This window comes from Corvus cornix, chromosome 3 (assembly GCF_000738735.6).
Source record: "Corvus cornix cornix isolate S_Up_H32 chromosome 3, ASM73873v5, whole genome shotgun sequence".
In the NCBI taxonomy this organism is placed as follows: Eukaryota; Metazoa; Chordata; class Aves; order Passeriformes; family Corvidae; genus Corvus; species Corvus cornix.
In genome coordinates this window covers 36536153-36563303 of record NC_047056.1, presented here as the reverse complement: position 1 = coordinate 36563303, position 27151 = coordinate 36536153, and the positions used below count along the sequence as shown (strand labels likewise).

The following is a 27151-nucleotide window of genomic DNA, read 5'->3' as shown; positions in this document are numbered from 1 at the left end:
CTCCCTGCTGAGAGCATGGACATTTAACATGCCAAACATTTAGTCTGGCAGCAGTTGTGCCAATGCATCTGCATCTGTCAGCCTGTCCTGGCACTCACACCTGCAAATGGGTGCTACCTGTGTATGGATTGATGGAGTACTGGGATGCTGAAAATCTGAGGCTTGGGTGACAGTTGCAGTGGCAGCTTGGGGCCTAGGCTATCTTACAGAGATGGACACAGCTGGTTTCTGAAGCAGAAGCAGGTCGGAGTCAGGAGAGCACTGTCTCGTCTATGAATTTTCATGGTGGCTGAAAGCAGCCCAGGGCTCATCCTGAACCCAGTGAAAGGTTGTAACTGTGACCTTGCTCTTTATTAAGATCATAGGATTAACCTTAAGCAGGACAACTAGGAGCTCTTTAGTTACAGCATTCACTAACAAGACTAGACCGTCCTTCCTTTTTCCTTAACCACAGCAGGTAAGCAAGAATTATTTTTTTGTGTGTGTGTAATTATAGACCAGCTCGAGTGTTTGTAATCTACCTCTTTTTGACTGGAAGAGTGACTGGCCCTCCACCCTCTCCTGCCTAATTCTAGAAAAGTCAAGAAAGTTGGGCACTTCATAAAGAATCTCCTCCCTAAAGATCCCTCTTCCCAGAGTTTTACTGAGAATGTTTTATTGCATTTTAACAGTATCTCTACTTGTCCTAGTGTCAGGTTCCAGCAGACAGAGAGAAGGGTCCTGGGAAGGAAATGCTTCTGCACAGTTACAGTCACATGGACTTTAGTAAGATCTACTGTAGGGTACAGAACTGAAAGGGATACAATTTATGATATTTGTAGTTCAGTGGCTGACCTGAATATTGGAAAATAAATTTTATTCAGAATCAAAACAATATTTCTTTTTTTGTTTTGGTGAAATGAGAAATAATAACCTAATTTTTTTGACAATTGGACTGAATTTGACTCACTTAAAAAAATCTCAAGTTATCCTTCTCCTTTTAATGCAGGGCAGGTCTCAAAGACACAGCAAAACATTTTATTTGAAAAATAGCAAAAGGACCTGTTTCAGGATTTCTGAAATAAACTCTTTCACCCTGGAGAAGGTCAAAGTGAAACATCTGTCAGTCTCCTAATCTCTTTCTCTCCTTCCACTGAAAAATAAGAGCTGATGGGAAAGTATAGTTCATCAGGAAAAGGAAATTCTCCCCCTTCTCTTCAGTATTTCTGAAAACCAGGCCATCATACTGTAGAGTCTTATTTGCAGATTCAGTGGGAAACATGCCTAAACCAGGAAAGAAGAAAAATTCCATGGGAATCAGCTTCCAAGTCAAACAGTTTCTGTAGGTCTGTGTTTGAAATCTTCCCCCTGGAAGCCTAACTTCAGGCATTAACTAATTCAGATTCTGGTCTTATTAAAACAGCATGAGAAGGAAAGACCAGCCAGACAACTCCCTAAGACTGTTGTAATGTAAATTAAATCTAGTACTGTAAACACCTGAGGGTTGATTCTTGTAAAACAAACACAAAAAGAAAATGAAGGAGGGGGGAAAAGAAGCCACAATAAGTAAATAGCGCTTTTTTTCTAAAAAAAGGTGATTTTATTGAGTTTTAATATACAGCTTTAATATGTTAGGGTAATCATACAAGATCTCTCTTGTGTTCAATTTACACATTACAATAGAGATGTGAGCTAAAATCTTTTCGTTTAATGTACAAAAGGAATCCAATGTTGTCCACTAGCAGCTTTGAACTTGGCAAGAAAGGTTCTAAAGACTTTAAGTGCAGTAACAACCATACAGGATACAAAATGAATATAAGGACTTTTCGCCAAGGTATATAAACATTTGAAAACAAATGGTGCCTGCTCCACAGGGCAGACAACTAGCAAATTAAAAAAAAGTCACTGACCAATGTTCCAGAGAAGGAGGAGCATCACCCTGTGTAACAGTTCTTACAAAATGGACTAAGAATATCTGTATCATAGAATTTGTACTGATCAGAAAAAAAGGTCTGAAAAGAAACAGTAGACAAGGAAATGAACAATCAAAAGAATGACATAGTAATATAAAACATTTCCATCACTATTTAAATGCCAAATTAATCAAGCAATAGTAAAAAAAAAATCCAAAACAAAACAAAAAAACCAAAGCTCTTCTGTTTAAAATAACAGCACTGTTTTTGATTATTTTCAAAGATTTTTTTTTTATGAACACACTATATACTTGATTGTTTCTTTCATACAGAGCAATGTGTACATTTGGTCTGTCACTTCAGTGAAGCTGATACACAACCAACCCATCACGTCTCACCTTTGACACATTTTAACCCTTTTCTCCCCTTTCGTTTGCTACTCTGGTGCCTTCTCAAGTTAAATACTTTTCTTCCTTTTCTTTATACAGTGCAGAGTATATGGGCTTAGGATATGGAGATTTTCCTCTACTCCAGTTCACTATCTAGTTCTGAGTTCAGTGGTGTGCAGTAGTTTGGCTTGTCTGAAGGCACGTACCCAGGGAGACACAAACACTTGTACGACCCTTCCGTGTTGATGCATTTGGCATTCTTGCAGAGAGACATCCTGTTGTTCAGCTCGTTGCACTCATTCACATCTGCAAAAAGGAGGTATCAAAAGACATGTACTTAAGTCTGGTGTGTAGGTAATACTCATTTATTTCCAGCATTGTTAGGACTAGAACAATCTGTACAAATGCCCTGAGAACTTTATTTTCAGTTCCAATTGGGTGGAATTAGGCTGGGTCAAAAGCTCTAAAAGTTGAATTGGGAAGAGGTAGAAGTTATCATAGGAAATCAATAGGGTATTAAAGGGCTTTGAAGAGTTAGATTACCAAGTCCAAACTCAGTCTAGCTGCACAACAAAATTAAGCAACAACTTAGAGGTGTTTATCTGATGACTGAAAAGTGACTTTTAAGAAAGAAGCGCGAAGTTCTTAGCATAATATATGCACTTTACACAACTGAATACCTTAGGAGCTGCTGGTGTTGTCAACTGAATAGTCATGAAGAGCAAACTACCTGCACTCAACATCATGCAGCATTGGCTTGACATACACAGCAGCTACCATCTTGGCTAAGGAGGCCAGCTTGCCATAAAGTCCTGAAGACTACAAGGTGCATAGGCTTGTCATAGAGCTGGGAGATCTCAGCTGTGTGTCATGAAGCATAATGCTAAACAAGGTTAGTGCAGACCTTAAACTGAAATAATCACTATTTTTACTAGGCTTCTACACTGAGGGGTGGTTGTTTTGCTTCATCTTCTCACTGACACTTGCTGTTCCCATGTTCATTTGTTTTAATTGAAGATACAGATATCATGGTTAGTAAATATGCAGATTTACTAGTTTGAGAGTGAGAGAAATAGCTGAGTCTGTTGACTGTTGAAATCATTGAAAACCAGGGTCCAAACTTCACCAGGTGGTTATCTGCATATTTAGGCAATCACTCTCAATCCACTCTAAAAATCCACTCTAAAAATCCACTCCTAAAATCACTCTTCTGCTCTGCATCCAGTTCCATCCTCCTAGCTTACCAAAGCCTTTGAAAAACATTTGGTCTGTATATTAAGAGTTAAATTCTTGATATAAGTTTAAGCTTCATTCCACCAATATGTGTCCGTTCACCTCTACTCTCTTAACTGAACACACCTGCAATGACCAAGATGAACTGAGGAACACCAAGATATTTTTGTAACAATAATTACTGGCCTTTGCAGTGAGTAAGACAAAGCTGGCATCTTTAATACAATTCAGGTGATCATCTCTATCTAACCCCTTTGTTCGAGGCCTCCTTAGGTCAAGTGACTGAGTAAACTGACAACCTAACAGGACATAACAGGTGATGTAACAGGTGATATGCTATCCTCACCAACACAAGTCATTTTGGCCATGTCCAGGTGATAACCATCAAAGCAGTCACAGGTGTAGCCCTCCTGGACTCTTACACATCGGCCGTTTTCACATCCATTCAGAATACCACATTCCTCTGCTTGTAGCTCCTCAAAGCTGTTCAGGAAACCTGGGAGGAGAAAGAATTACAAACAAGTAAGTTACAAAGCTATTGAATCAGTATACCCAAATATATAGTGAGAGTCTGAAATTCTCTCAGAAGTTTGCTGGAATGTGACTTTGCAGAAAATAGGTCAGCTTTAGCAGAGCTGTACCATCTGGAGTTTTAAATGTACCAGAAAAGTGCTGTGATATGTTTCAAGATGGAAACTAAATAACTTGGTTAACTCTTAAGTTTTAGTTTGTGTTAAAAATCTGTGATTTTTTTTTGTAGTAATGGAAACTCCATAATTTCATTGCTTATTTTTTTAAAGAGTAAGTTGGTGTTTTCTAAATAGCGCCTTTTATTTCAATTGTTACGTGTATCAGCCTTTAAGGAAACAAGTGGTTGTGCAATCTGGGATAAAACTTTCTTAAAACTATTCTAGAAAAATAAGGTGTGTGTGTGTGTAGAGGGGTAAGAGATGCATTATAGTTTATCCAGAAGAAAACATATTAAAAAAAAATCAATCCCAGCTGCCAAAAGGAAAATAAGAAGAAATCAGAGACTGCTTTCCTGTTGTGGTTTTTTGTTAACAACCCTTTGGCTTGTGCTTCAGTGACTGGTGCCAGTACAAATACCCATAATCTACCAATTGCTTCTTGTCATAATTCTAGATGGTGAGCAGTCAAAGCTCAAAGAGTTGAGCTTTTTAGTTTTTCACCTCTTACACAAAGAGCTGTCTTTGTATTCAGTGGTTTGTACAATGCTTTTTGTGCTCCTTGCCTTAGGGCTTTTGTGACAGTTATGCTTTTATATATAAGGAAGGATTTATACTTACAAAGTTATTTTACGTTTTTACATGTTCAGAGATTGTGTCTAGGACTGAACAACTCCTGTAGGTTCTAAGGTTTTTTTCACCAGCTTCCTGCTCATGGAGCAGTGATGTAACAGGACTGCAGATGGCAGCCCATCACATCAAAAAGACTTCTGTGGAAAAAGCTGAGACTATTTGAGTCATAAGTTTAACAGCACAATGAATATATAGAGGGGAATTGGAGCTGGAGCGTAATAGAGTAGGATGTATCTCCCCATCTGTCCTGTAACAGGTAGTAGCTCCACCAACAAGCCATCAACTTATTGAAAAACTGTTTACTGATTAATTGCAACAGCTGTGATACATGTATTTGCTAAGCTACTAGGAATATGATTTTCTCCCTTCCTTATGTTTCTTTCTCTTGTCTTTTCTTATTTACTCCACCCTGTCTTGGTCCTTGAGGCCTTCTTTTCTATTGACCTGCTTTTTCCTTTTCTATTCTGCCCTTTCCATATCATCCTCCATTTAACTTCCATGCTGCCATTTCCACTCCCCCTCTTTTGACTACAAATATTGTTCCCCTATCCTGGATTTTCTAGCATGGTGGGCTTCTCAGTAAGGGTCAAGCTGGTCAGTAATACACTGAGTAGATTCTGGAGACACTGAACACGTAATGTGAAGTAAGTATTTGCTGACGGATGTCACATCTCAAGAACATACATAATACACAGGATGTGTACAAGTGTGTATTAAATGGGAAACACTGCAGTCTTTTTCACGAGCCTTGTAAATCACTTATCAGTGCAATAGTATTGAAGATATTGAGCACTGTCATGATGTAGGTAACCAAGTTTCATTACTTGCTAGAGTCTTCTGACAGAGCTTGCAGAGGGCTCAGGAGAGACCTTTAAACTAAAGACTTTTTATAATTTAGGAAACAGTGCCAAGAAAGGGAAAGGTGTCTCCCCAAATATACAGATATTTTTAAAATAAAGACAAGACATAATTATTAGACATATAGTTTATATGTAGGTATATACGCATGTGAATAAACATATGTACACTCCCTCTCTCCGTCATAAATACAGTATGTTGTAATTTTAACTAGCTAAAACTGAAATATTTATCACTTACAGCAAGTTCTACTCCACAAAATATACTCTACTTCAAAACAGCTTGATGGGACCTGTATTGTAATTCTAAGGCATGTATTTGCTTCTGTAGAAACTGATTGCATAGTGACAAATATTACACTGAAGGTACATGGCCCGGCCATGGGATGGGACGTACTGTTGTATTCCTCACACAACCTGCAGCAGGATTGTGATCTTGAAGTCTCTAATGCCCTAAACAGGATGCCCCATCTGATTCAGCGATACGATGGGAGTAAGAGCCACGAGCTCTTAAGCCTCTGTCTCTAAGAGGTTGGAACTAGATGATCTTTAAGGTCCCTTCCCACTGAAGACATTCTATGAAGTGGTCTCAGCTGTGGATTCAAAACTTTCCACATTTCATAGTATTTATTTACCACTAAGTTATATACCTTGTGAAATGCTTCTTTCCAGATTAACAGTACATTAACATTGCTTAGCCATCATCCTTCTGGGTTTTTCCTTGTGTAACCAGTAGTTTTCAGCTGTGTGACACTTCAGTTGAACATCAACACTCAGTAACACTGACTGGGGAAGAGCATAGTGGCAACTTGCAGGCCATATATATGTAAAGCACAAGAAGTTACCAGCTCCTTCTGATACTTCCACTTTCCTTCTCTAAAACTGTGATAAAATACTCTGGACCTGTACAGGGTGCCTGATTTTGAGGAAGATGCTGAAATCTGTAAGCATTCCTCTCCCACAAGTCTTAACAGTGAGCTGGGCCAGACCCAACATAAAGGGCCCTGATATTCCTCAGGCACAACCAAGATGCCGTGTACAATCCCTCACACCCTGCCTGGCAGGCAATAGCATCCAGCCTGAAGTCCATACATACGTGTATTCTCTGATCACACTATGCTGTACATTTTCTCTGTTGAGAAAGAATGACTTGCATGCTCTCATTTCACCCATACAAGTTCTGCTGGGAAATCACGGAAGGATGAATTTTTTTTTTCCTTTAAAATTAAACACACTCTGGAGAAATCTGTCCAATGCTCCAAAGGAAAATCAATTTGTGAGAAGGAAAATTGGCAATCCTTTTGACCTTGAGCTGTAAAAGTGTTGGTAAACACAAATTTAGTACACTTGGCACAAACTGTTTCACTAGATTAAAAATTAATTGTACTCCAAGCCCAACTGGACTCTCATACAAACCTGGCTCTTGAACTGGAACACCTGACTGCAAGGTAGTGTCATAGGAATAACTAAAACATAAACAGGCCACATTATCCAGAAGCAAAGAGAAGAATGAAACCAGCTACAGGAAAACAACTGAAGTTAAAATCTCATTTCCAGTCTCTTATATTACAGAGAATCCCACTTACGGTCTTCAACAAAGTATGGATTAGTTTCTGGAGTGTAGTGCTCCTCGAAGTCAACTAAAGCATCCTGTCCATATGGCCGCCGAGATCCTGGAACAGGAATGTTGCACAGCTGGGCGTAATCCTCTGAGGGGGGAAAGAAAATAAGATATAAAAGTAAACACACTCGTAACACAGGCTGCATTACATTAGTCCCAGTGAGCTGTGGTTCATATTTGCTGGAAATAAACTTATCTTCCTAGAAACACCATAAATCTGCAGAAAAGAAAATTTCCAGAAAGCATTCTCTCTTCAAGAAGAATGTCATTAAAATGTTAATGAGCCAAATATATACTATTAAGTCATAATGGGGATAACACCAGGGATAGATTTGAGTCAATAACTGTACAAAAAGTTATAGGTCAGGTTCTTGTGGTCTGTATGGGAAGCAAGAGCAGAGGGATGCTGTGTATCCCACTGCTAATGCACTTCTCTCCATGGCTATCTCTGTTTACACTCCTCATTCTGTGGAACAAAAGCTATCCCAGACCATCATGGCTGCTAGCAGAAGCCTCCCCAAAGGAAGGAAATTGGGGCAGGTACAGCCAGTATTTCTGGCACTATCAGCCGACCTGCAGAAATCAGAGTGGAAAATACTTTTTAAAATAGCCCACACTTATCTACAAACTGTATCTTCAACCCACAGGCTTAAAATTATGAGTGCTGTTCAAAGTTTCCTTGGTTGTGAAACTCAAAGGGCATGGGAAAACACACAGGAGAAATAGTTACATCTGATTTTGTGCCTGTAATAGCCAGACTACACAAGCTGAGACAAAAGCAACTCTTCATTTTAGGTGTCAGAGTCCATGTTTGAACTGCTTATGCAGAGTTTGATTCTTTTATAAATCAAAAATTGTGTCAACTCTGTTTCTACTACCCTTTACTAAAACACATACAATACAATTGATTTGAAAATAGAAATATTGTTAAAATACAGCAACCCAGGTTCTCCTTTACTGTTCCTATAGTCTATTTAGCATCTGGTTCTGTGAAGATTGCCTGGTGTTCTGAGAATCAGGCAGAGAAAGGACAGGAAAGAAAAACCACCAAAAGAGAGGGAGGGGAAAAAAGCCCTCCCTAAGCAGATACAAAATCCAAGAATTGCAGATGGTTACAGAGCCAGAAACCTCATGCTGTGTAGAACTGTCCCAGACAGCAAATAGTTGGGTAAGTCCAGACTGCCTCTAGACAGTGCAGAGCACAGCCCCACTTGCTGTCCAGCACTGTAATTTTATTTTTACAGGTAGTATCTCCTCCACCTGGAACGATTTTATTTTGTACTGAAAAAAACCCAAAGTGTTCAAAAAGTCTGTTTGAGTTCTATGGTCAACAACTCGGCCCTCTGAGAGCACAAGACGTTGCAGTACAGGCAACGCGTGTCCGTGCACATCCAGAGCTGCCATGGCTGCCAGTCCAAGTCTGCAGCATGAACTCCCCAGAGAACTTACAAATTATTGTAAATCCCATCACATTCTGCTGCAAGACTGAAGTGGTTTCCTTTGAGGTATGTCCTCCAAAATATATTTATATACAGTAATAATATTCAAGCAACACTCTCCTCTCCCAGAGAACAAAGTACACTGCCCAAGAGGAACATCCCAGGGCACAGCAAACAAAGCCAGCATGGCAAAATAAATGACATACAGAAAATGCTACTTACATCCCTGACTGCACAGCTTCCCACTGAGATACTGTGATAATGAGCATAGTTTTAAGAGCAGACATAGGACCAAAACCACCCCATTCTTTCTTCCCCACATCTAATCCCAGATTAACATCCATGCATGGGGACAGGTTATCATCTCAGAGGGACTCCTTCACTCATAGGTACACACAGGAAAGCCGTGGAGAATAGTAAAAGCACTTTCTCACAGATGCCCACAAATGTTCTTGGCAAAGGAAATCTGTGTTCTACCACAAAATACTAATTCATCTGGCCTGTGTGGAAGAAACCACCACATGAAAACAGTCAGTGAAAGGCAAAGGGATAAGACAAGCAGGTCTTAGGGATCACTGCCTCTTCCACATGAATGGGATGTGACGGGAAGGACTGAACAGAACCTGGACATTGGCTTCCCAGATTACTCAGTGCTAATTTTCCATTAGTGATACTGGTAGTATAAACCATGTTTTAGTTCTGAAGGAAGCAGTTGGAACTTCTGAAAATCTGTAGACCTGGAACTCTCATGTACATGAGAGTTGCATAGTTTGACAATTGTGCAAGACCATTTTATACTGCATGTTTGCCAATGAAAAGTTGTTTAATATCTAAAAAAGACTAAAGAAATGTTGACAATAGAAACTTGTTTCCTGCCCCACTGGTCCGTCGAAAATCAAGTTCTGAATGTCTGCATTTTTAGGTCTTATACCTATAATTACCTATAATACTCTCTTAATACTGTATGTTCTGTTTAGCCGTCCAAGTAGTGTAGACTGAATCTCTTTTTTATAATGTGTTGATTCAGTCACTAGGTGCTCAGGCAATAAACCTAAGGGGAGAAACAGCAACTCACCTAAGAAACCAACAGTAGAAATTCAGGACCAATAACAGTGGTAAGTTATTCTGGTAAGTTATCTGTTTCACCTTTCTCAGCTTTCTTTCTCCTTTTTTTTTTTTCTTTTTCTTTTTTTCTCTCCCACAGGGAAGAAAAATGTGGGCAGAGAGTACAAAGACTGAAAGGTGTACAGGGGGCCACATTCTGGAAAGATCATGAGAACTGGTGTTTTGAAATAAGGTAGACTTGAGACTTGGATCCCTGACAGAAACGAACCCATCAGAATGCCCCTGTGGAGGACAGAACAAGTTACAGCAATGACACTTTCTGTTGTTTTAAACTTTTTCCCTTGCTATGCTATGTTCCTACAGTTCAATTTAAGATAATGTATTTTGGACCACTATGATGTGTGCTGGTCCCAGTCTTCTAGGGGAGGGAACTAAATGAACAGAGTGCTGTAAGATTTGTGGGTGAAAGCATGACTGGTGCACAGAAACTTGCAGGTAAGTATTCAAATGGAAGAACAGCATGAAATTGCCCTGGGGAGATGGCAACAGGAGACAGAGATCAAGAAGGCAGTGAAGGGGTAGAGACCGAGACAGAATGTGGAACTACCCCTGAATGACAGAAACATTTTAGTTGTCACAGAAATTAATGCTCACTTTGAAAAGAATCTTTCAAGTAAAGTTGAAAGAAATTTTTCTATAATTCACAATGAATGAAGAAACCTTTTTCTATATTGGTTTGTTTTTCCTGCTCACTCATCTCCTGGCTGTGATCAGGGACAATACAACTACAGTTCAAGAGGAAAAAAAGTACTTTGTTTTTAATATAGTTTAGTCTACATTGGTCCATGTGTTTCTAAGTTTTCTTCATAGCTTGCAAATGAAGCATAGAGACAGCTTGTTGTATAACTAAGGGTGGCTATTATAAAAGGAATCTGATGTATGCTTCCAAAAATGTAAAGGACACTTTTAAAGTCAGATGTATTGCATATTAAACAAGTGTTAGGGGATTACATCTAGACACACATGTGTACTGGCACAGATGTTAGCTGTAATTGGTGACGAAAACTCGGCTGACAGAGACAACACAATATAATGGGATGGACTGACTGGCTTTTAGGTGCTTGTTAGCAAAAATGCAGCTGCGTAAATGTGCATTTGATTTGCATATCTAGCCGTAACTGAGCAAGCCCATGTGGGCCTTACTTGTACCCAGAGGCCTAAAAATCCTAAATTCTCCAGTCAGAAATATAATTTCACAATTCATTTATTTAAAGCAAAATATTATACAAAAAGCTTTTCCTGACACAACCATGAAACAACTACACCACAGCCAGTCCAGCTCCTGCCCATAAAGAAAGCTTTATTTCTGTTCCAGCTCTTCAGAACTGTCACTATCACACAGACATACAAAAGAAGCCAAAACTAAGAAACCAAGCCAGATCCATCAAATTATTTAAGATTGCAACAGTTTCACCAGAGGTTCTGGACATCAGTCTAAATTGGTTAAGTTTATGCTGTCTCAGGAAATTGCATCATCTGTGAACCAAAGCTAGAGGTATTTCTGCTCTGTATTTAGATTGTGCTATTTGACAATTTAGATAATTTCATTGACATTGCCCATGGATAGATGCTAAGGTTTGCAGTGAATAGCATTCACATCTATCCTACATCTTAAAGGTTATTTTTCATTAGTTAAAAAGGATGTTCATATCCTCTCATGGACATACTCTAAATGAAATCCCTGAAAAAGATTCACAGTGGATGTAAAGCTCTTCCTAAACTGAAATAATTACCAAATTGATTATCTCAATACCTCTTGGTACTGACCTTTTGTTCCTCTACTAATGCTGCTCAAGTTTCCTAAAATTACCTTCCCTCTCCTTTTGCTCCAAATAGATAGTTAAAAGTTGTAGTAGAAGTCAGGTTGTTTCTGACAATTTTGCACATGGCTTCTGACTCCTTGCTGATTTCAATGCACACTCGGAATGTGAGGTTCTGTGAGAAAAACCCTTTAGCCAAAGCAATTCTGCATGTCTCTCCTAACCTTCAGAAAAAGCACTGAAAATCTCCATGAACAGAAATGAAATCAGCCAAAAATCTACACAGCCAAACACAAGAATTTGAATATTCAAGGCCCAATCAGTGCAATATTTTAAGCCCAGAGGACACAATCCATTTGACCAGAGGACTAACCACAAAGGAAGGAGGCACACTGCCATCCATGAGAAAATGATCTCCAGAAATGAATCCAGTGCCTGCTGATCTTTACCATCTCGAAAGGACAGATGAAAACTCATCCTTTACACACATGGGTTTTCCCTGTACTTCCAGATCCTCATGAGTGACATTAGCCAGAACTTAAAGGGAACACAGTGTTCTCATAATATGGAAGCTCAGCCCAGAACTAGCTCATAATGTTTACAAAGGATACACAGAGTTCCTTTGCAACAAAAATGCAATCCAAACAATCTGTTCTGCCAGAAATGGGCAGAATTCAACTCCATGTAGGCATTACTGAGGGTCTACATTAGAATTAGTTATTCACTGTCGATTTTTAGTCCATGAAAAGACATAACCACTTCTAAGACAGAATCTCATCGTAAAGCACGTATCTCAGACAGGTCAGGGGAATATATTGCTCAGGGTGCTAATTTAGCTTTCCTGACGGAAGAAGAAACTGGCAGGACCAGCACTGATGTGGGTTTCTATATAAAAAACATGATATGAAATTGTCCAAGAGAAATCCTACGTTATACAACACCCCAGGTGATTCACACTACTCTCAGTGTTCCCTTAGCATGGGCTTTGCAAATGCTAAGGTGGAAGATAAACTTCAAATACAACATGAACAGCAGTTCTAATACCACAGAATATGCGAAGTATCTACTGACTGGAGATCCACCATTGTCTTTTCTGCTGTGGTTCCATAAAATCCCACAAAGTAATAGAATTTAAAACTTAGAATAGAAAATGTATTTATAAGGATACACAAATAAGCAGGCTGATAAACTGAATGCTGGTGCCTTTTACAGTTGCCTAAGGATGTGTTCATGACATTGCCTTAGCACTCACACCAACAAAAAGGTCTAAGTTATATATGTAGGAATGTACCCCCACTCTCAATAGTTATTAAAACATCTGCTAAAGCTGCAGAGTCCCAGACCTACCTCACCCTGTTTTTCTATATGAAAGCTTCTCCAGGCAGCCAGCTACAGAAGAGAAAGTACCCTCCTTAACTGACTGACATCTTTGTTTCAGGGGCTCCTCATACCACCTTACCACCATGTTAAGGTGTTACTGAAGCAAAAGTGGTACTGCACTGCAATAACCTCAAAAAGATCATTTTACAAATACAAAAATAGGCAGTCTCTGTAAATTAAATGCTAACCCCAGCACACCACCTTACTCAATGTTTTCTAGCTGTTAGTTCTATCTCCTCCCTTCAAATTTCATGTAACCATACATCTTGTCTAAAATCCACTTCAGTACCATAAGGGTCTCCCAGGAGCTTCTGGAGTCTCAGAAGGTTTATAGTTCAGGTCCTACATGTTCAAGTTATCTTGAGGCTTTATTTTAGATTTCAGATTTTTTCAGTCTGGGCCAGTTGCTCTGTTTTCTGGCATGGAGGCTTTGACCCAGCTGCTAAACCTATTGGTGCCTGTTCTGCTACCTGCTACTAGACCACGGACTCTGGATGGAGAGAGTTGGGCTGTTAGGCACTAACAGTAAATTGACCAAGGAAGCAGAACTTCTGAAGACACGTCATCCAATGTGTACTTTTTTGGGTAGGTGCAATGAAGAAAGGATGTTTTGCTATTGTTATCTAAACCAAAAGTATCCAATTTTCTAATTTTCTTCAGCTGGTCAATTACTACAGATTGCCAATGACAAACCTCAGTAACACAGAAGTTTTTAAAGAATAATTACTAAACTGTTATTACTGTTCTTTGGGCAAGTACAGATTAATGCCACCATGAGCTCAGAGAGGTTACACCTCAGTAGCTGACATTTTGGTACTGGATGCAACCTGTGAAAGTTTTTGTCCGCAATATGATATCCTAAGATTATAATGTTAGAACCAATGTAATTGAAAACAATTACATCCTTTGTTTGCATGAGTCAGATGTACTCAAGCATTGCACTACAGTACATTTGCAGTGTTGTGATCAGGACTTTGAACTAATATTTTGAGTTTGTTCCTCAATGTTGTCATCAAAATCATCATCTGTCTTACTACTATTGTTAAGGTGCTGCTGTTGAGTTGCAATATCAACAAGTGCTACTTATTTTTGTTTCAGTCTCTGAATGTTTGGAGTCATTTCAGTGGGGTTTGTTTAACTAAGCACTGATTAGTAATTTTTAGAAATTGTAGCAACCATGTAAGTTCTGTTTTCACGCTGATTTAAGATTGTATTTATTTTTGCTTAATATGGATAAATTCTTACAAAAATGCTCTATCTTCCCACAGGTTTTATGCTGGTTCCTACTTGAACGGGATATTTAAATTTTGTAATGAAAAATGGAAGCACTTTAAAAACAAGTTGGGTTAAAAAAGCTAGAGGTTATTTTTATTAAAGCATTAATATCTTTAGAAGGGACTTGCAAAGTATCACTTATGGTGGTAGGCCTGTAATTCCTTCTTTCTAAGGGTGCTGACTAGATCTTCAAATACAATGGGAACATAAACAAAGTAAAAGGAAACCACAGATCTATCCTATGATCCAACCCATTTCATGGTGATAGTCTTGTGGTGATAATGCTTTTCACACTGCCAGGTCTTCTTTAACATGTGCTACAAATCTCCAGAAAGCCCCTAACTGGGGAAATAAGCAAACACCTTCAGTGGTAAACCCGGCCAACACAATACCTAAGTATTTAAAAATGGAGAAATTCCAGGTTCCCCAGCCAGGACTTGAACCTGTGACCTGCTGGCCTGGAGGTGTGAAAGCACTCTCTTGAGCCAATGATATCACTTTAAGTGCTACAGACTTTAGACATGTCAAATGAATCATTTATTCAGTTCAGTCAGCTTTAAATTTTTCTTGGTAAACGTTCCTGAATGCAGAGAAAGGCTTCCAGGTTTCTGTGTGGGTGAGTGCACATGTGTGTGAGGACAAATGAGCACATACCATCTCCGCTAAGAAATGTGAGCTGGTATGTTTATTCTGACATAATAAACATTCAATATGCTTTTATTTTTAGCTATGTTCCAATCTATAAGGATAATTTAAAATATTTAGGATCAAAGTATGCCTCATACTTTCAGTTAAAGCAGATACCTCTCAATGCAAATGAAACATTACATAAAAGTTATCTCATGTCTGGAGGGAGAAAGATTTTATTATCCAACGTAATGCTCTTCAGCTTTGACTAAGGATCATCCAACCGATGTTTAGGATGTTATCCATTGGGAACCTCCATGTAATTTTTTTAATGAATTTCCCTATTTTCTTCATACAGCTAGTGGGGATTTGCATCCCACTGTTGGCACAGGATTGAGGCTCCAGAATCCTGTGTTCTTAATGATCAGAATACGTCTAACATTTTCAGACTGAAATTGTTCCAATTCTTCCTCATATCAGCACTTTCATTTAATTAAAAAGTTCCTGGGAATTCTGCATAATTGTGCTGTAGTGGAGAGTCTTAGAATTTGCAGCCTTTGTTCTGCATCTATGTTTGGAATTTTTCATCTTCCCTTGTGAGGCAGGTTCTCTTCCCCTGACTATGTTGGTGGTCCTTCTCTCTTCCTTTGCAGATTTATCCTGCTTTAATTGTAACTAGCTAGAAATCTCCAGAAGTAAATCTTGTACCTAACTGAACTCCCTCTAACAGGAACAGCTTTTCCTCCCTCTCTCAGGATTGCATGCTTGCACGACACACATGGGTCACTCTCACCATGCAATGAACTTTGTACAAAGCAAAACTCCTTTAATCTGCTCCATCTTTCCACCTGAGGAGTTGCAGGTCACAGCAATGATTCTTGCTATTAGCTATTACCCTGTATATTTCTTACAATTACATTTCTTCCATTGCATTTGTTATTCTAGCAGTTTTGATGCCCTCATACAAGATTTGTTCTGACAAAGACATTTCAGAGATTTCCGTATCTTATAAATCAAGCTGCTGTCATGCCCTGTTTTTCTTCTTCAGTCTCTTTCTGGGGTAAGCATCAGCCAGCAGTTACTCCAGCCAACATCATCAAAATCAGGTGGTTTTTTTTCAGTTGCTGCATTTCCAAAGCAAACTCAAACAAGTAAAGATATCTAAGAACAGGTTCAGGGACATTGCAAGTAAACTATAAAAGCATAAAACCCAAGCAGACAGAAACAACCACATTGATGCTTCACTGAGCTTCTCTGTGTAGTTTTTTAATTCCTGTTTTTTTGCTACAAGTAAAACATGTATTGCTTTAGCCATAACATTATCATTGGAGTAACACAGGCCCAAGAGAAAATCCAGGAATGTGCACAGTAAAATGCTTTACCAGTGCAGGATGGTATTCCTACATGGGAAGACATGTTACTGAAAGACACATAGTAAGAAAGCCACATCCAAACCAGGCATTGGAATAGTTTATACAAGGGGGAAGAAGTTAGTATTGTACCAGACTGTGTATACCAGGGCTGATGTATCTCAGGCAGAGCATGACATATACCCATGCTGCTTCCCCTGGCCCCTTCTCCAGTCCCCAGAAATAAATCTGTGTGTCAATGACACTTCTCTCTGTATCCATCTAGCTTTTGTAGTCACCACAAATAGCACCTTTACCTGAAATGTCATGGAACAGCATCTGATTTCCAGACACGTAAACAAAATATAGTATTTTAAAAATACGACTGTCAGCTTTCTTTTTAACGCTAAATTATATTCCGTGGAAATTCTTCAGTCCTTATTGGTAACCCATTTCCCTTAACTTGAGGGGCTAGGGGTTTTTTGTTCTTATGTTATTGGCGCAGGTACAAATGCAAGGGATTAAAGTGATGAAGTATTTCAGATTTCATTCCAAGAGCCGACACACACATTTCCTCACCTGACTCCTTCATGGGACACAGTGCGCACTGCATGCCCCAGGCTTCACCGTACAGGCAGCAGCACTCCGTGTACGTGGTCTGCTTTCCCACCAGTGGTCGACTACAGACAAAATCGTCACTTAGGTGCTGCCAGCAAAGGTCCTGGTAGACCTCAGCTTCTTCAGTTTGTTCTGATGGAGAAGACAGGATAAGGTAATAATCACAGCACTGTTATTTAAATAAGACACTGGCATACTGAAAAATTTTATTAACTTAGATTAGAAGAATAACTTAGCTTTACAGACTTCACTGAATACAAATTTAAGCTTAGAAGTCATGACTTTTTTAAGTGCCTGAGGTGGCTCATCACTTGAATGTTCAGCTTTGCAAAAATCTTGAAAGGTTCTGAGTTGTCACATTAGGCCAATTTAAAAGCACATTGGGTTGGACACCCAAGAAATAAATCTTTCTAAATCATAGTCATTGCTGAACACTTAACACTGATTCAGCTCGGCTCCCATGGAAGTTAACAGAGCTTGACAAAAACCAGCTTTGGGACAGAGGTGAATGTTTGGAGAACTCCATCCACATAATGGATCTTTAAAAGTTGTTATTTTGCTTTTCTTATATTGCTGTCAATGGCATCTGAACGAACTTTTACAACTAGGGCAGAGCTGAACAAAAAATTTTACATGGGCTCCCTGGGAGACTGGACAAATACTTGGAAGAGAGAGTCCCATTAACTAAACAGACAAACTACATCAGTCTCAGGAAATCCCCTGAGCTGAAAATAGCTGGAGGCTGAGAGAGTGCTGGGGAGGGTGAAGAGAAGTATTGTTTATCTGCCCTCCTGGTCTCTAATCATCCACTTACAGCTATTGTTAGAGACAGAATACTGCTGTGAACTACTGTCACATTCTTAGGAACATTAACAAAAATCTGTATTTTTGTCAAGGCTGGAATATTTCAGAGGCATAATAGTTTCAACACAGATTTCAGAAGAAACCATTCCCAGTTGCAGCAAGTTCTGATCACTGCTGATTGGAAGGAGAGGAACTGTAAACTTAGTCTTCTACTTGGAATGTAAAAATCTCAGTACAATTGTTTTGTGAAGACATCTGCAAGGTTTTGATTTTGTTCCAACACAGAGTGAAAAATAAGTGTTGTCACAAACCGAGGTTCTGTTTTGTCTGTGCATTTCTATTTATGTTCTATCTATTCTTCTATTGTCTGTGCATTTTTACATTATGCATGGGTGAGTACGGAACTGAAACCTTGCTCAAGAGTAAAACTGAGTTCTGAAAGCATGAAGGTGATCACCATTTAGATACCTATTCTAAGAGCTTGCCAGAACACGCAGTGAAAAGCAGCAGTGGGTCTCTGCAACAAACTCCAAACTCTGCTGGCAGCAAAGGAACCAGCCTGCCCCTTTCCCCTCTGCGTGAGGGGGACATTGCCAGTAGCAGTACAAGGCTTGAGTGCTTTGTGCTGGCCAAGATGATCATTGCCGTGTCAGCCCGAATGCCTCACGACAGAAGACCCTTTGGGCCCTTGTATTCTTTTCACATCTGAGATGAACCAAAAGGACAATCCTGCTCTTGGTTTGTTTAACTGAAGATTGAACAACAGAAATGCTGTGGTTCTTTCACAGTTCCAGGCAACAGGATGACCACATTACTCCTCAAAAGTATCAGCCTTATAACTTGGAGTGGCTAAAGCACACATTCAGTCTATATTCCTATTTACTTCCATAGAAGCATCTCAGGAAAATTCACTGCAAGTTGCAGGAACCAGAGGTCTGGATTTATGGCTATACAGTGCCAGCATTAAATCAAACCCATTGTAACAATTTTTTTGAAAACATGAGTGGCATAGACAAAGCTGTGCACACTGCATAATGCTCTGGATTTCTGAGACATTTCTAAGAATTTCATAATATCTAACATTTTTTTCTGAAATCAGTGTCTTCTGAAATTAAAATAACACACAAAAACATTACTTCAACTGTGATGTTGAAGCCCGCAGCTTGAAACTGTGAGCTCAATGCACCTTCAATGTTAATCAATTGAAAGCACACATACAATTTTAGCTATTTTCTCCTATATCCTGTCATTCCTGTTTTTATTTTACTTTGGTAGAACTGAATCTTGAGACTTAGCCTGCAGCCAAACCCCAGCCTTACTGAGACAGCAAGCGGGCTGTGCCTCATTACCTACAAGGCTGGACAAGGCAGATGCAGAGCTGGTGAACTGGCTGAAGACTCCTCAGCCCGAGCCTAATCTCACAATACTTCCAGCAATATCCTGTCTGTATAGGCAAAGTGGAAACTGTGGAGTTCTACATCACAATGCCTTCTGGATCAACAGACGATGGTCCAAGCATTGCCTTCCAAAATCCTCCAGAAGAGCAGGCTCATCCAAGGATGACCCAGTCTAAGCTTAGACTTCAGGTCTGTAGCCATGTCAGCAGCACCTCGTAGAGGTGTACTCACTTCAGTAATATGTATAACGGATCATACCACTCGAATCTGCTGGTCTGATGCATCGCTTTTCTGTTGCGTCCAAAACCATTGGGTGTGTACAGAAACAGTTGTAAGATCCTTCTGTGTTTATGCACTGGCCATCAATACAGCTGTTTGGGTCCTGACATTCATCCGTGTCTTTAAAATGGAAGGAAATGTATCAAGGAGAGCCAGCACAAAGTATTTGCATTGTGTTAATCTATGTTTATATTTTCCTATGTTAGGAGCAGACTTCCCTGCATGCCTTCTGTTAAGTACCACAAATACCCATTGCTGGCAACAAAATCCCGTCTGTGCTCAAGGAGAAGTTCAGACATCTGAAGGATGCTAACCTCTGATCCTCAAGTATTAGGGAGCTAGTAGGGAGGAGTACTAGGGAGGATGAGGAGGCTTGCTGGGGGGGGTTGGAGTGCCAGCATAGCTGCCACTGCTTCCCACATTCGTCTCCCTTTAGGACAGTACCAGCGGGCATTAGAGGTGGGCATACTCTTAGTGATTCTTCATGAGCTTGTCAGAAGAAGGGATCACCTTACGTAGCCATGGCAATTATATTTCTTAGTTTGTCTTGGAAAGCAAAAGCTGAAATTTAGCTCAAAGGGAAGAGCAGGCCATTTCAGATAAATTACATTTAATCAGCAAAAGTCCCACCCTTTGTAAAGAACAATCATAGAATCCCAAGGTGAAAGGCTCTCTTATTGCAGTTGCAAAAATTACTTCCTTTCATTATGCTATTCTGCACATTATACATAGTTCTCTGCTTACAAAGCAAAAGCCAGGGTCATAGTCCTGAGTAATTTTCAGTTGAATACCAGAACCAAAGGAGTACAAGGTTGTGCAGGCTAAAATGAGCTTATCAATGACCTCAATTGTAATTTCACATTGCATATTAACTCCTTGTGGAAAATGTCTGCCCTTGAAACAAAACAAAAAATAATCTGTGTTAATTTGATTTAATATAGTAAACCCAGAACACTTACCCAATGAAAGGTGAGCTTCAACATACAGGTTTTCACTGCTCACCCCACATACAAAGAACAGAAGGCTAAATTGTACCTTGGCAGAGTGAAGCAGCAGTGTGCATATAAGGAGGGAGCCCCCTCTGATCGCTTTGTGCTGCCTGCATTAAGGCTGGCACCAGCTCTTGACTATGCGCTCAAAGGAGCACAAAGGGCTGCTGGAGATGCAAACTCCTGGGAGTAATTTACTGTAAAAGGAGGAAAATAAAGCAAACCCTGCTCTACATGCCACAGCTATGTCATCCAGAATTGCTGCTCAGCCAAGCAGAAGGAAGGGAAATGACCCAATGCATCTCACAAAGCTGCTACAGGAGTTCAGAGGCCCAGTGTTTCTCCCCTTACTGGGAATGCCACAGTTCTGATGGGAATCCTGCTGTACAAGTCTGCTTCTTTTGCCCATCTGCATACCATTATAGTGACAAGACCACTTTAAATAAACTTACCAAAGCACTGGAGCTTAACAGGGTCATAGTATGTGCCTTGTTTGCAGTAGCACTCATAACCTGGCTGTGTATTCAAACAGAAGCCATTTTTACAGATTTCTTGTCCAAAGAGTTGACATTCATCAGCATCTGGGGAGAAAACATTAAAGGCTGTGTTACCATTGTTACTATGATGCCACATAGAGAAGAAAGATGGAATAAATCCTACACACTTCTCTGTTCAATCAAACTTCAGTTTAAACAGAAAGTCCCAGGAGCACAGATATCCACAGGAAAAAACCAAAACCCTCAGACAACTGGTGTGGAAGAGGCAATGTAGCCAGAATGGAAAAGGAAGACTTGGTGGACTGTTACTTCCCCTTGTCAGAATTAAGTCCCGTGGCACAGAGAGACTGCAATAATCTGCTGTTTCCCTTTCTTTCCTTTGGTATCACATTGCTCTTGGCTGCAAGCAAAACAGATGAACAATATGGCCTGTATTTTCCCACATAATTTGCTTTACTGAAAGGTATTCCCACCATGGATCTAATTTAAGCACACCACCTGATCACAAGACTAACTAAGCAGCTATGCTTATGGATGGATTCTGTGACTGCTCTTCTCTTTGCATAGAGTTTGGTGACTCTGCTGTGCACAGCAGGAAGTTTTCCTATCTGCACTGCTCATGGCTTTGTTTTTCAAAGCACAGCTTCAGTGCAGCCTTCCCCCACATAGGACCAACTGTGTCAGTTGCCGAACACAGGGCGGCAAACACTATAGAAGTAGTGATGGCTGACAAAGAGAATCTACCACACTTTCAAATGAGGCTAAATGTTTTCAGGGAGGTTTCACAGAAAATATATGCCAGCTCATATATAGCTTTTCACAGTTGTACGCATTTTTTCCCAGTCTTGTATTTATGTATTTGTTACTGTTGGAATTCTATTCACTTCCTTTTTTCCAGCCTACTTTTCATTTGCTAGACCTACTTAGAATAGTCTGTTAAAGCTAGGTTGGTAGTAAAAATGGCAATAAAAAGCACAACTTAAAGTAGGTCATTCTTCTCTCAATACCAATTGTTTTAATCCACTGTATTCTATATATTTACTCCCCATTTATTCTGGGGCAACACAGATTTTATCCCAAAGCTGTAATTTCCAGCTATACAGTAGTTTTAAAGGTGAATCATTCCTTTTTCCAGAAGAACTGGAAGATCTAGAAAACAATTTATTTTCACAGCCACTCTTCCAGCCACTTAGTGGCTATAAACATTAAATATTTTGACTGTTTAGCAGCAAGAACAATGCAAAGATTAATAAGAAATGTCATGTACACATCTGTCTTTTTCCTGTGGAACATGGATTTGTGTCTGGAGAAAAATGGGAAAGCCTGGAAGCAAAGCCAAGGAAGGCTAGCAGGCTATTCACTTCTGACAGATAATTCCAATAAGAAAACAGGAATTGCTCTTACAAGCAAAAGCTTGTGGAGAAAAGCAACAGTAACACTGAAGTTAGTGTAACAGAGAAAGATCACATTACGAAAACAGCACATTAGTAAAAGTTATTTATCTATTTAGTGTTTGTCCTTTGTGGCATTCCTAAGGTTTTACAACATAAATTTACTGAAAACAGAAAAAGCCTTACTATGGCAGGGATTTGTGGAAGATACTTCCAGATGAACTATTTCCACATTTCAGTATTTATAGCAGCTAGAGATATTATCTACCCTGAGGTAGCACAAAACAACACAGATTTTATCTGAGACGCATTTGGACATGCTGTACACACAGCAACTTCCAAACCCCCACTGTGAATATACACAGAAATCTTAGATCTGCAAAGATAAACACCACCCTCAAACAATCCCTGAACAAAAATACTCTCAGAGACTTTAAGATGAGCTCTGTGACAGTCTTACAAATTATTAATATTGATGGCTACTTCTGAAACCTCAAAAGAAATTTTGCTGATCTCACTTTTCCTTCTTGGTGATGCCAGGTCCCTCCCACCAACATCCTCCAACTTCTATGACACTGATTCCTCTACTACCACTGAACTACCACCAGTAATTATTCCATGAGGTTCTGTAATGAAAATATCATTGCTGAACTTCTCTTCAGTTTTTATATTCATTCTCCCTTAGAGGCCAAATGTTTAACAGAACTCTCTCCTCTCTTCCAACTCCCCATACATATATTTACAAATTTAAACTGGCATTGTATTCCATATGTAAACGAGTATTTGTGGTTTGTGGTCTCAGCACCTATTCTCACAGCAGAAATTAAACCAGAATATTACAGAGACTGTGTAATTGACATTCTTAACAATCTGTAAAATGATGCTTTTCAGTAATGTTTCATACTACAAACTGTTTTTATCACCTAATAAAATTTGAATTAGTATGTTTACATTCCTGGCTCACATTTCTAGTCAATCAACTACCAGAACTTCTGAAATAATTAAACTTAATACATGTCAGTACTGACCTTTGTAATTCTGAGCAAGAAGCCCGTAAGATGATTCTCCAGAGGGAATGAAACCTTTTCCTTCAGGACACAAATCAGTAAATTCAGCTGGGAGAGAGAGAAAACAAAAAAATTATGTTGTTAAGAAAAAGGTATTCACATACGTAGTGTTACATGTGTTTCAGGGTACTTTGAGATATCTGCCTTATTTGCATCTATCAGGCAATCATACACACCTTTAGCTTAATGGGGGATGTTAAATGCCACAGCCTGACTTTCCCCTGCTCTCAGTTTGCAGAGCTAGCTTTCACAAACCTAGCTAGGGTGCCCACAGCATCACAGAGCTCCAGGCAAACTAATTTTTCTTGCTCTTTGGCAGGAGAATGTAGTCCTTACTAGGTTTCATGGTGCACTGCAGTTATAACAATACCGGTAGCCAAATTATCTTAATTAAAGCTAGCATGGGCCTCTCTGAGCTATGCTGCAAGCTGTAATCTAGGCATACCCCGACTGAGATACAAACCCCTGTCCACATTCTTCAGTCCTCATACAGGAAAAACACTAATTGACTGCAACAGGAGAACATGGTGTGCATTACAGAGAGAAATTATTTCAAGTGTCTTGGAGACTATACAAAATCAAACTTATCCAAGCAGAGAGGCCCCTTTTTCATTATGCATTTCATTTCAATTTCACCAATTATAAGGTACAGTTAAAACAGGAATTAAACGTGATGATGTATTTGTGTGAAAAGTAATCTTTAGCATTTAATCTCAGAAAGTTCACACGTGTTCTCTCTTATGTGATTTTTTCCATCTGGATTCTGAATTTCAGCCATTTATGTTTATGTTTCAAGTACTATTTTCAAAATTTGTGACAAATATCACATGGCTATGTTTGTCTAATTTAATACTTAGAGGTTAAACAATGGTCTACAGACAACATTATTAACTGAATTGTTCAGTAAGTTGCAAAATGTAAAACTAATGTCATAATATATATCAGTAAGTTGCAGTGCTGTAGAAATAGTGTTACAAAAAATAGCTGCAGACTTTAAAATGTTGTCATGGTTACCTTTGTTTTCCAGCTTGTGGAAAAAATCTAACATGTTACCATAGCATCTGGAAAAAGCTTTTGTGAGAATCCATATTTGCTTAAAATCAGTTGGAGCTAACATTATTCAGTAACAGGCTCTTTTTAACCCTAGGGCAACTGCACAGAAGCCAATGGATTTACACCAGGTATGAATTATTCTTACCACTCTTTCCTCTGTGGAGGGCTCCTATGGATAAGTCATGACTAAATACTACAGAATATGGGATTCAATGGGCAAGCCTTCTCTAAAGGCAAAGCACACTCTGTTAACATAAACACAATGCTTCAAAAGCTTGCAAAGGGACAGAAGGCCTCCTCTTACCACTTCCAATGACAGGACATGGGAAGATTTCACAGTTATCACCCCAACCAGCACCCAAGGTACAGCAGCATTCTTGTTTGGTTACATTGGATGTAAGCACGTTGTCACAGAAATTAGCATCATTCAGATTGTAGTAGCACTCCTTCTTTCCATCTTCCTGTTGATCAACCTCTACTGGCAATTCTAAGGCAGAAAAGAAAACATAAACCACACAAGATGACACATGAAATTAGTCACTTTTACAGGAGATCAGAAGAGTAGAGAAGAAAATGGTTAACTACAAATTTGGTTGAATATTTAGAATGAATGATGAGAGTTGATAACTTTCCTTTCACTTTTTCAGACCTGTTCTCCAACTTGACCATAAAAGGATTCCTCCAATTTGCACTTCTATCATTTTCAAGCAATGCATGAAGCACCTGCTCTCATGTTCCGCTATCTAACGGCCATGCCCAGCTATTGACACGATGCTCTTCACATATGAATCCAAAAGTTCTTCATAGAGGTAAGCAAACATTACAACCTCCTTTTTTCAGATAAAGGAGCTAAGGCATGAAATGTAAAGACCCAGTTTTCAAAAGAATGAGCATTTACAGCCCCCTTTTATTTCTCTGGTAAAAAAGCATGCTACATATTCGAATATAAAGCCCTTTATGATTTTTGCAAAAGTAACTTACTGACTCCATGGTAAGCAGAGGAATATAATGCAGATGTCAAGTTAACTGACTCTGTGTTTTACTTTAAAATAGGCATCCAGCCAAGAAGGCAAATTTATTGCCTTAAGCACTGAGTGGGTCCTCTCACAATATTTATATGGACTGGAGGCAAAATAGTCTGTCCCACAGATCCAATAAAAGACCGTATTAATAGTCAAAGATCTTTCTAAAGCAAGGCACTCCTAAAGTACACCAAAAAGTGATTTTGAAAAGAAATAGCTATTTAAAGCTTCTGTGTTCACAGAACTCTGTGTACGTAACATTTCACTTCACAAAAATTATCATCAAGGGCTCAGAAGTGCGAACTAACACAAAAAATTGTTATTCACACTTGACCAATATGGGAAACTTTTCGCAGGCCATCAGTAAAGTAACCAAGTTCCGAATCTACATGCGCCCACATTTATTAATCAAACCCAAAACTTTATTAAGGAACTTGAGATAAATAAATCTTGAGGCAACTAGTTAACTTCATTTTTATCTAGAGAAATTCTTTATGCTTGGTACTTAACAAATGTTTAACTCACAAGAAACCTATTAAAATTATTGCATGTTGGCTGATTTTTCATTCTTCGAGATTTCATTAATTTCTGTCCAGGCTCTTGTACAATAAGCCAGCCTTGAGACATTTCTCAAGAAATACAGCTATTGAAGCAGGAACCAGACCCTCTATTTTATAGAGTGACAGTGCATTTCAAGATGCTACTGCAGCAAATGTTGGTTTCATGGTGCAGTAGGAAAACTGTAACTGAGTTGCTACCACAGAGACACGGTGGGATGACCTGCACAGCTGGAGCACTGCAAAGGATGGTTCTAAACTCTTGGGAAGGGATAGGCAAGGGAAGACAGGTGGTGGAGTAGCCCTGTGTGTTAGGAAGGGTCTCAGCTGTCTGGAGATGAACAATGATGACAGTAGGGTTGAGTGCTTATGGGTAAGAATCAGGAGCACGGCCAACAAGGCAGGTATCCTGGTGGGAGTCTGTTATAGAGCACCCAGCCAGGATGGAGAGGCAGATGAAATATTCTGGAAGCAGTTGGGACAAGTCTTGCAATCCCTGGCCCTTATTGTTCTGGCAGACTTCAGCATATCAGACGTCTGCTAGAAATACAAGACAGCAGAGGGGAAGCAGTCTAGGAGATTCGTGGAGTGTGTGAAGAGAACTTCCTGACATACCTGGTGAGGAAGCCACCACGGGAGGTGCCCCACCAGACTTGCTGTTTGTGAACAGAGAAGGGCTGGCGAGTGATGTGATGGTCAGAGGATGTCTTGGGCAAAGCTATTAGAAAATTATAGTGATTGCGATTCTTCAAAAGTAAGGAGGGGTGCCAGTAGATCTGCCACCTTAGACTTCCAGAGGGCAGACTTTCACCTCTTTAGGTGACTGGTTGAGAGACTCCCTAAGGCAGCAGTCCTGAAGGGCAAAAGAGCCTAGGATGGCTGGATGTACTTTAAGAAGAAAATCTTAAATGTGCAAAGGCAAGCCACCCCTATGTGCTGAAAGATGAGACACGAGGGAAGATAACCAGCCTGCCTGAACAGACTGCTTTGGCTGGAACTTGGGAAAAAAAAGAATCACCTTTGAAACAAAAGGCAAGGAGGACTATGAGAATGTCAGGTCGTGCAGAGAGAAAATTAGAACAGCTCATGACCAACTAGAATTTAATCTAGCTACTTCTGTTAAAGACAACAAAACATGTTTTTACAAATCCTTTACTGGATGCAGGGAAAAAACATAGTGACAAAGAATAATGAAAAGACTCAGGTACTTA

The 27151-nt window shown here is 39.5% G+C and overlaps 1 protein-coding gene and 1 long non-coding RNA gene across 8 annotated transcripts in view; one reads left to right on the top strand and one right to left on the bottom strand.

Moving 5' to 3' along the window:
• Window positions 1-404: 404 nt before the first annotated feature.
• Window positions 405-25181, top strand: LOC109143543. The gene is made up of 4 exons (XR_002043790.1): window positions 405-457; window positions 9778-9865; window positions 24456-24489; window positions 25009-25181. It is a non-coding gene; the product is annotated as an uncharacterized LOC109143543 (long non-coding RNA).
• The window catches only part of LTBP1 (latent transforming growth factor beta binding protein 1), a 191993-nt gene continuing 166392 nt past the window's right edge, over window positions 1551-27151 (bottom strand). For 6 of the 7 annotated variants that reach the window (XM_039568825.1, XM_039568827.1, XM_039568829.1 and 3 more), the window contains 8 exons: window positions 24666-24848; window positions 23270-23356; window positions 20806-20934; window positions 19344-19484; window positions 16846-17016; window positions 7277-7399; window positions 3861-4010; window positions 1551-2587 (listed from right to left, as the gene is read on the bottom strand). In XM_039568825.1, coding sequence (XP_039424759.1) covers window positions 2418-2587; window positions 3861-4010; window positions 7277-7399; window positions 16846-17016; window positions 19344-19484; window positions 20806-20934; window positions 23270-23356; window positions 24666-24848 — 1154 coding nt within the window. In that variant the 3' untranslated portion in view covers window positions 1551-2417. The remainder of the gene's footprint in view (window positions 2588-3860; window positions 4011-7276; window positions 7400-16845; window positions 17017-19343; window positions 19485-20805; window positions 20935-23269; window positions 23357-24665; window positions 24849-27151) is intronic. The other variant, XM_039568826.1, reaches the window with a different exon arrangement.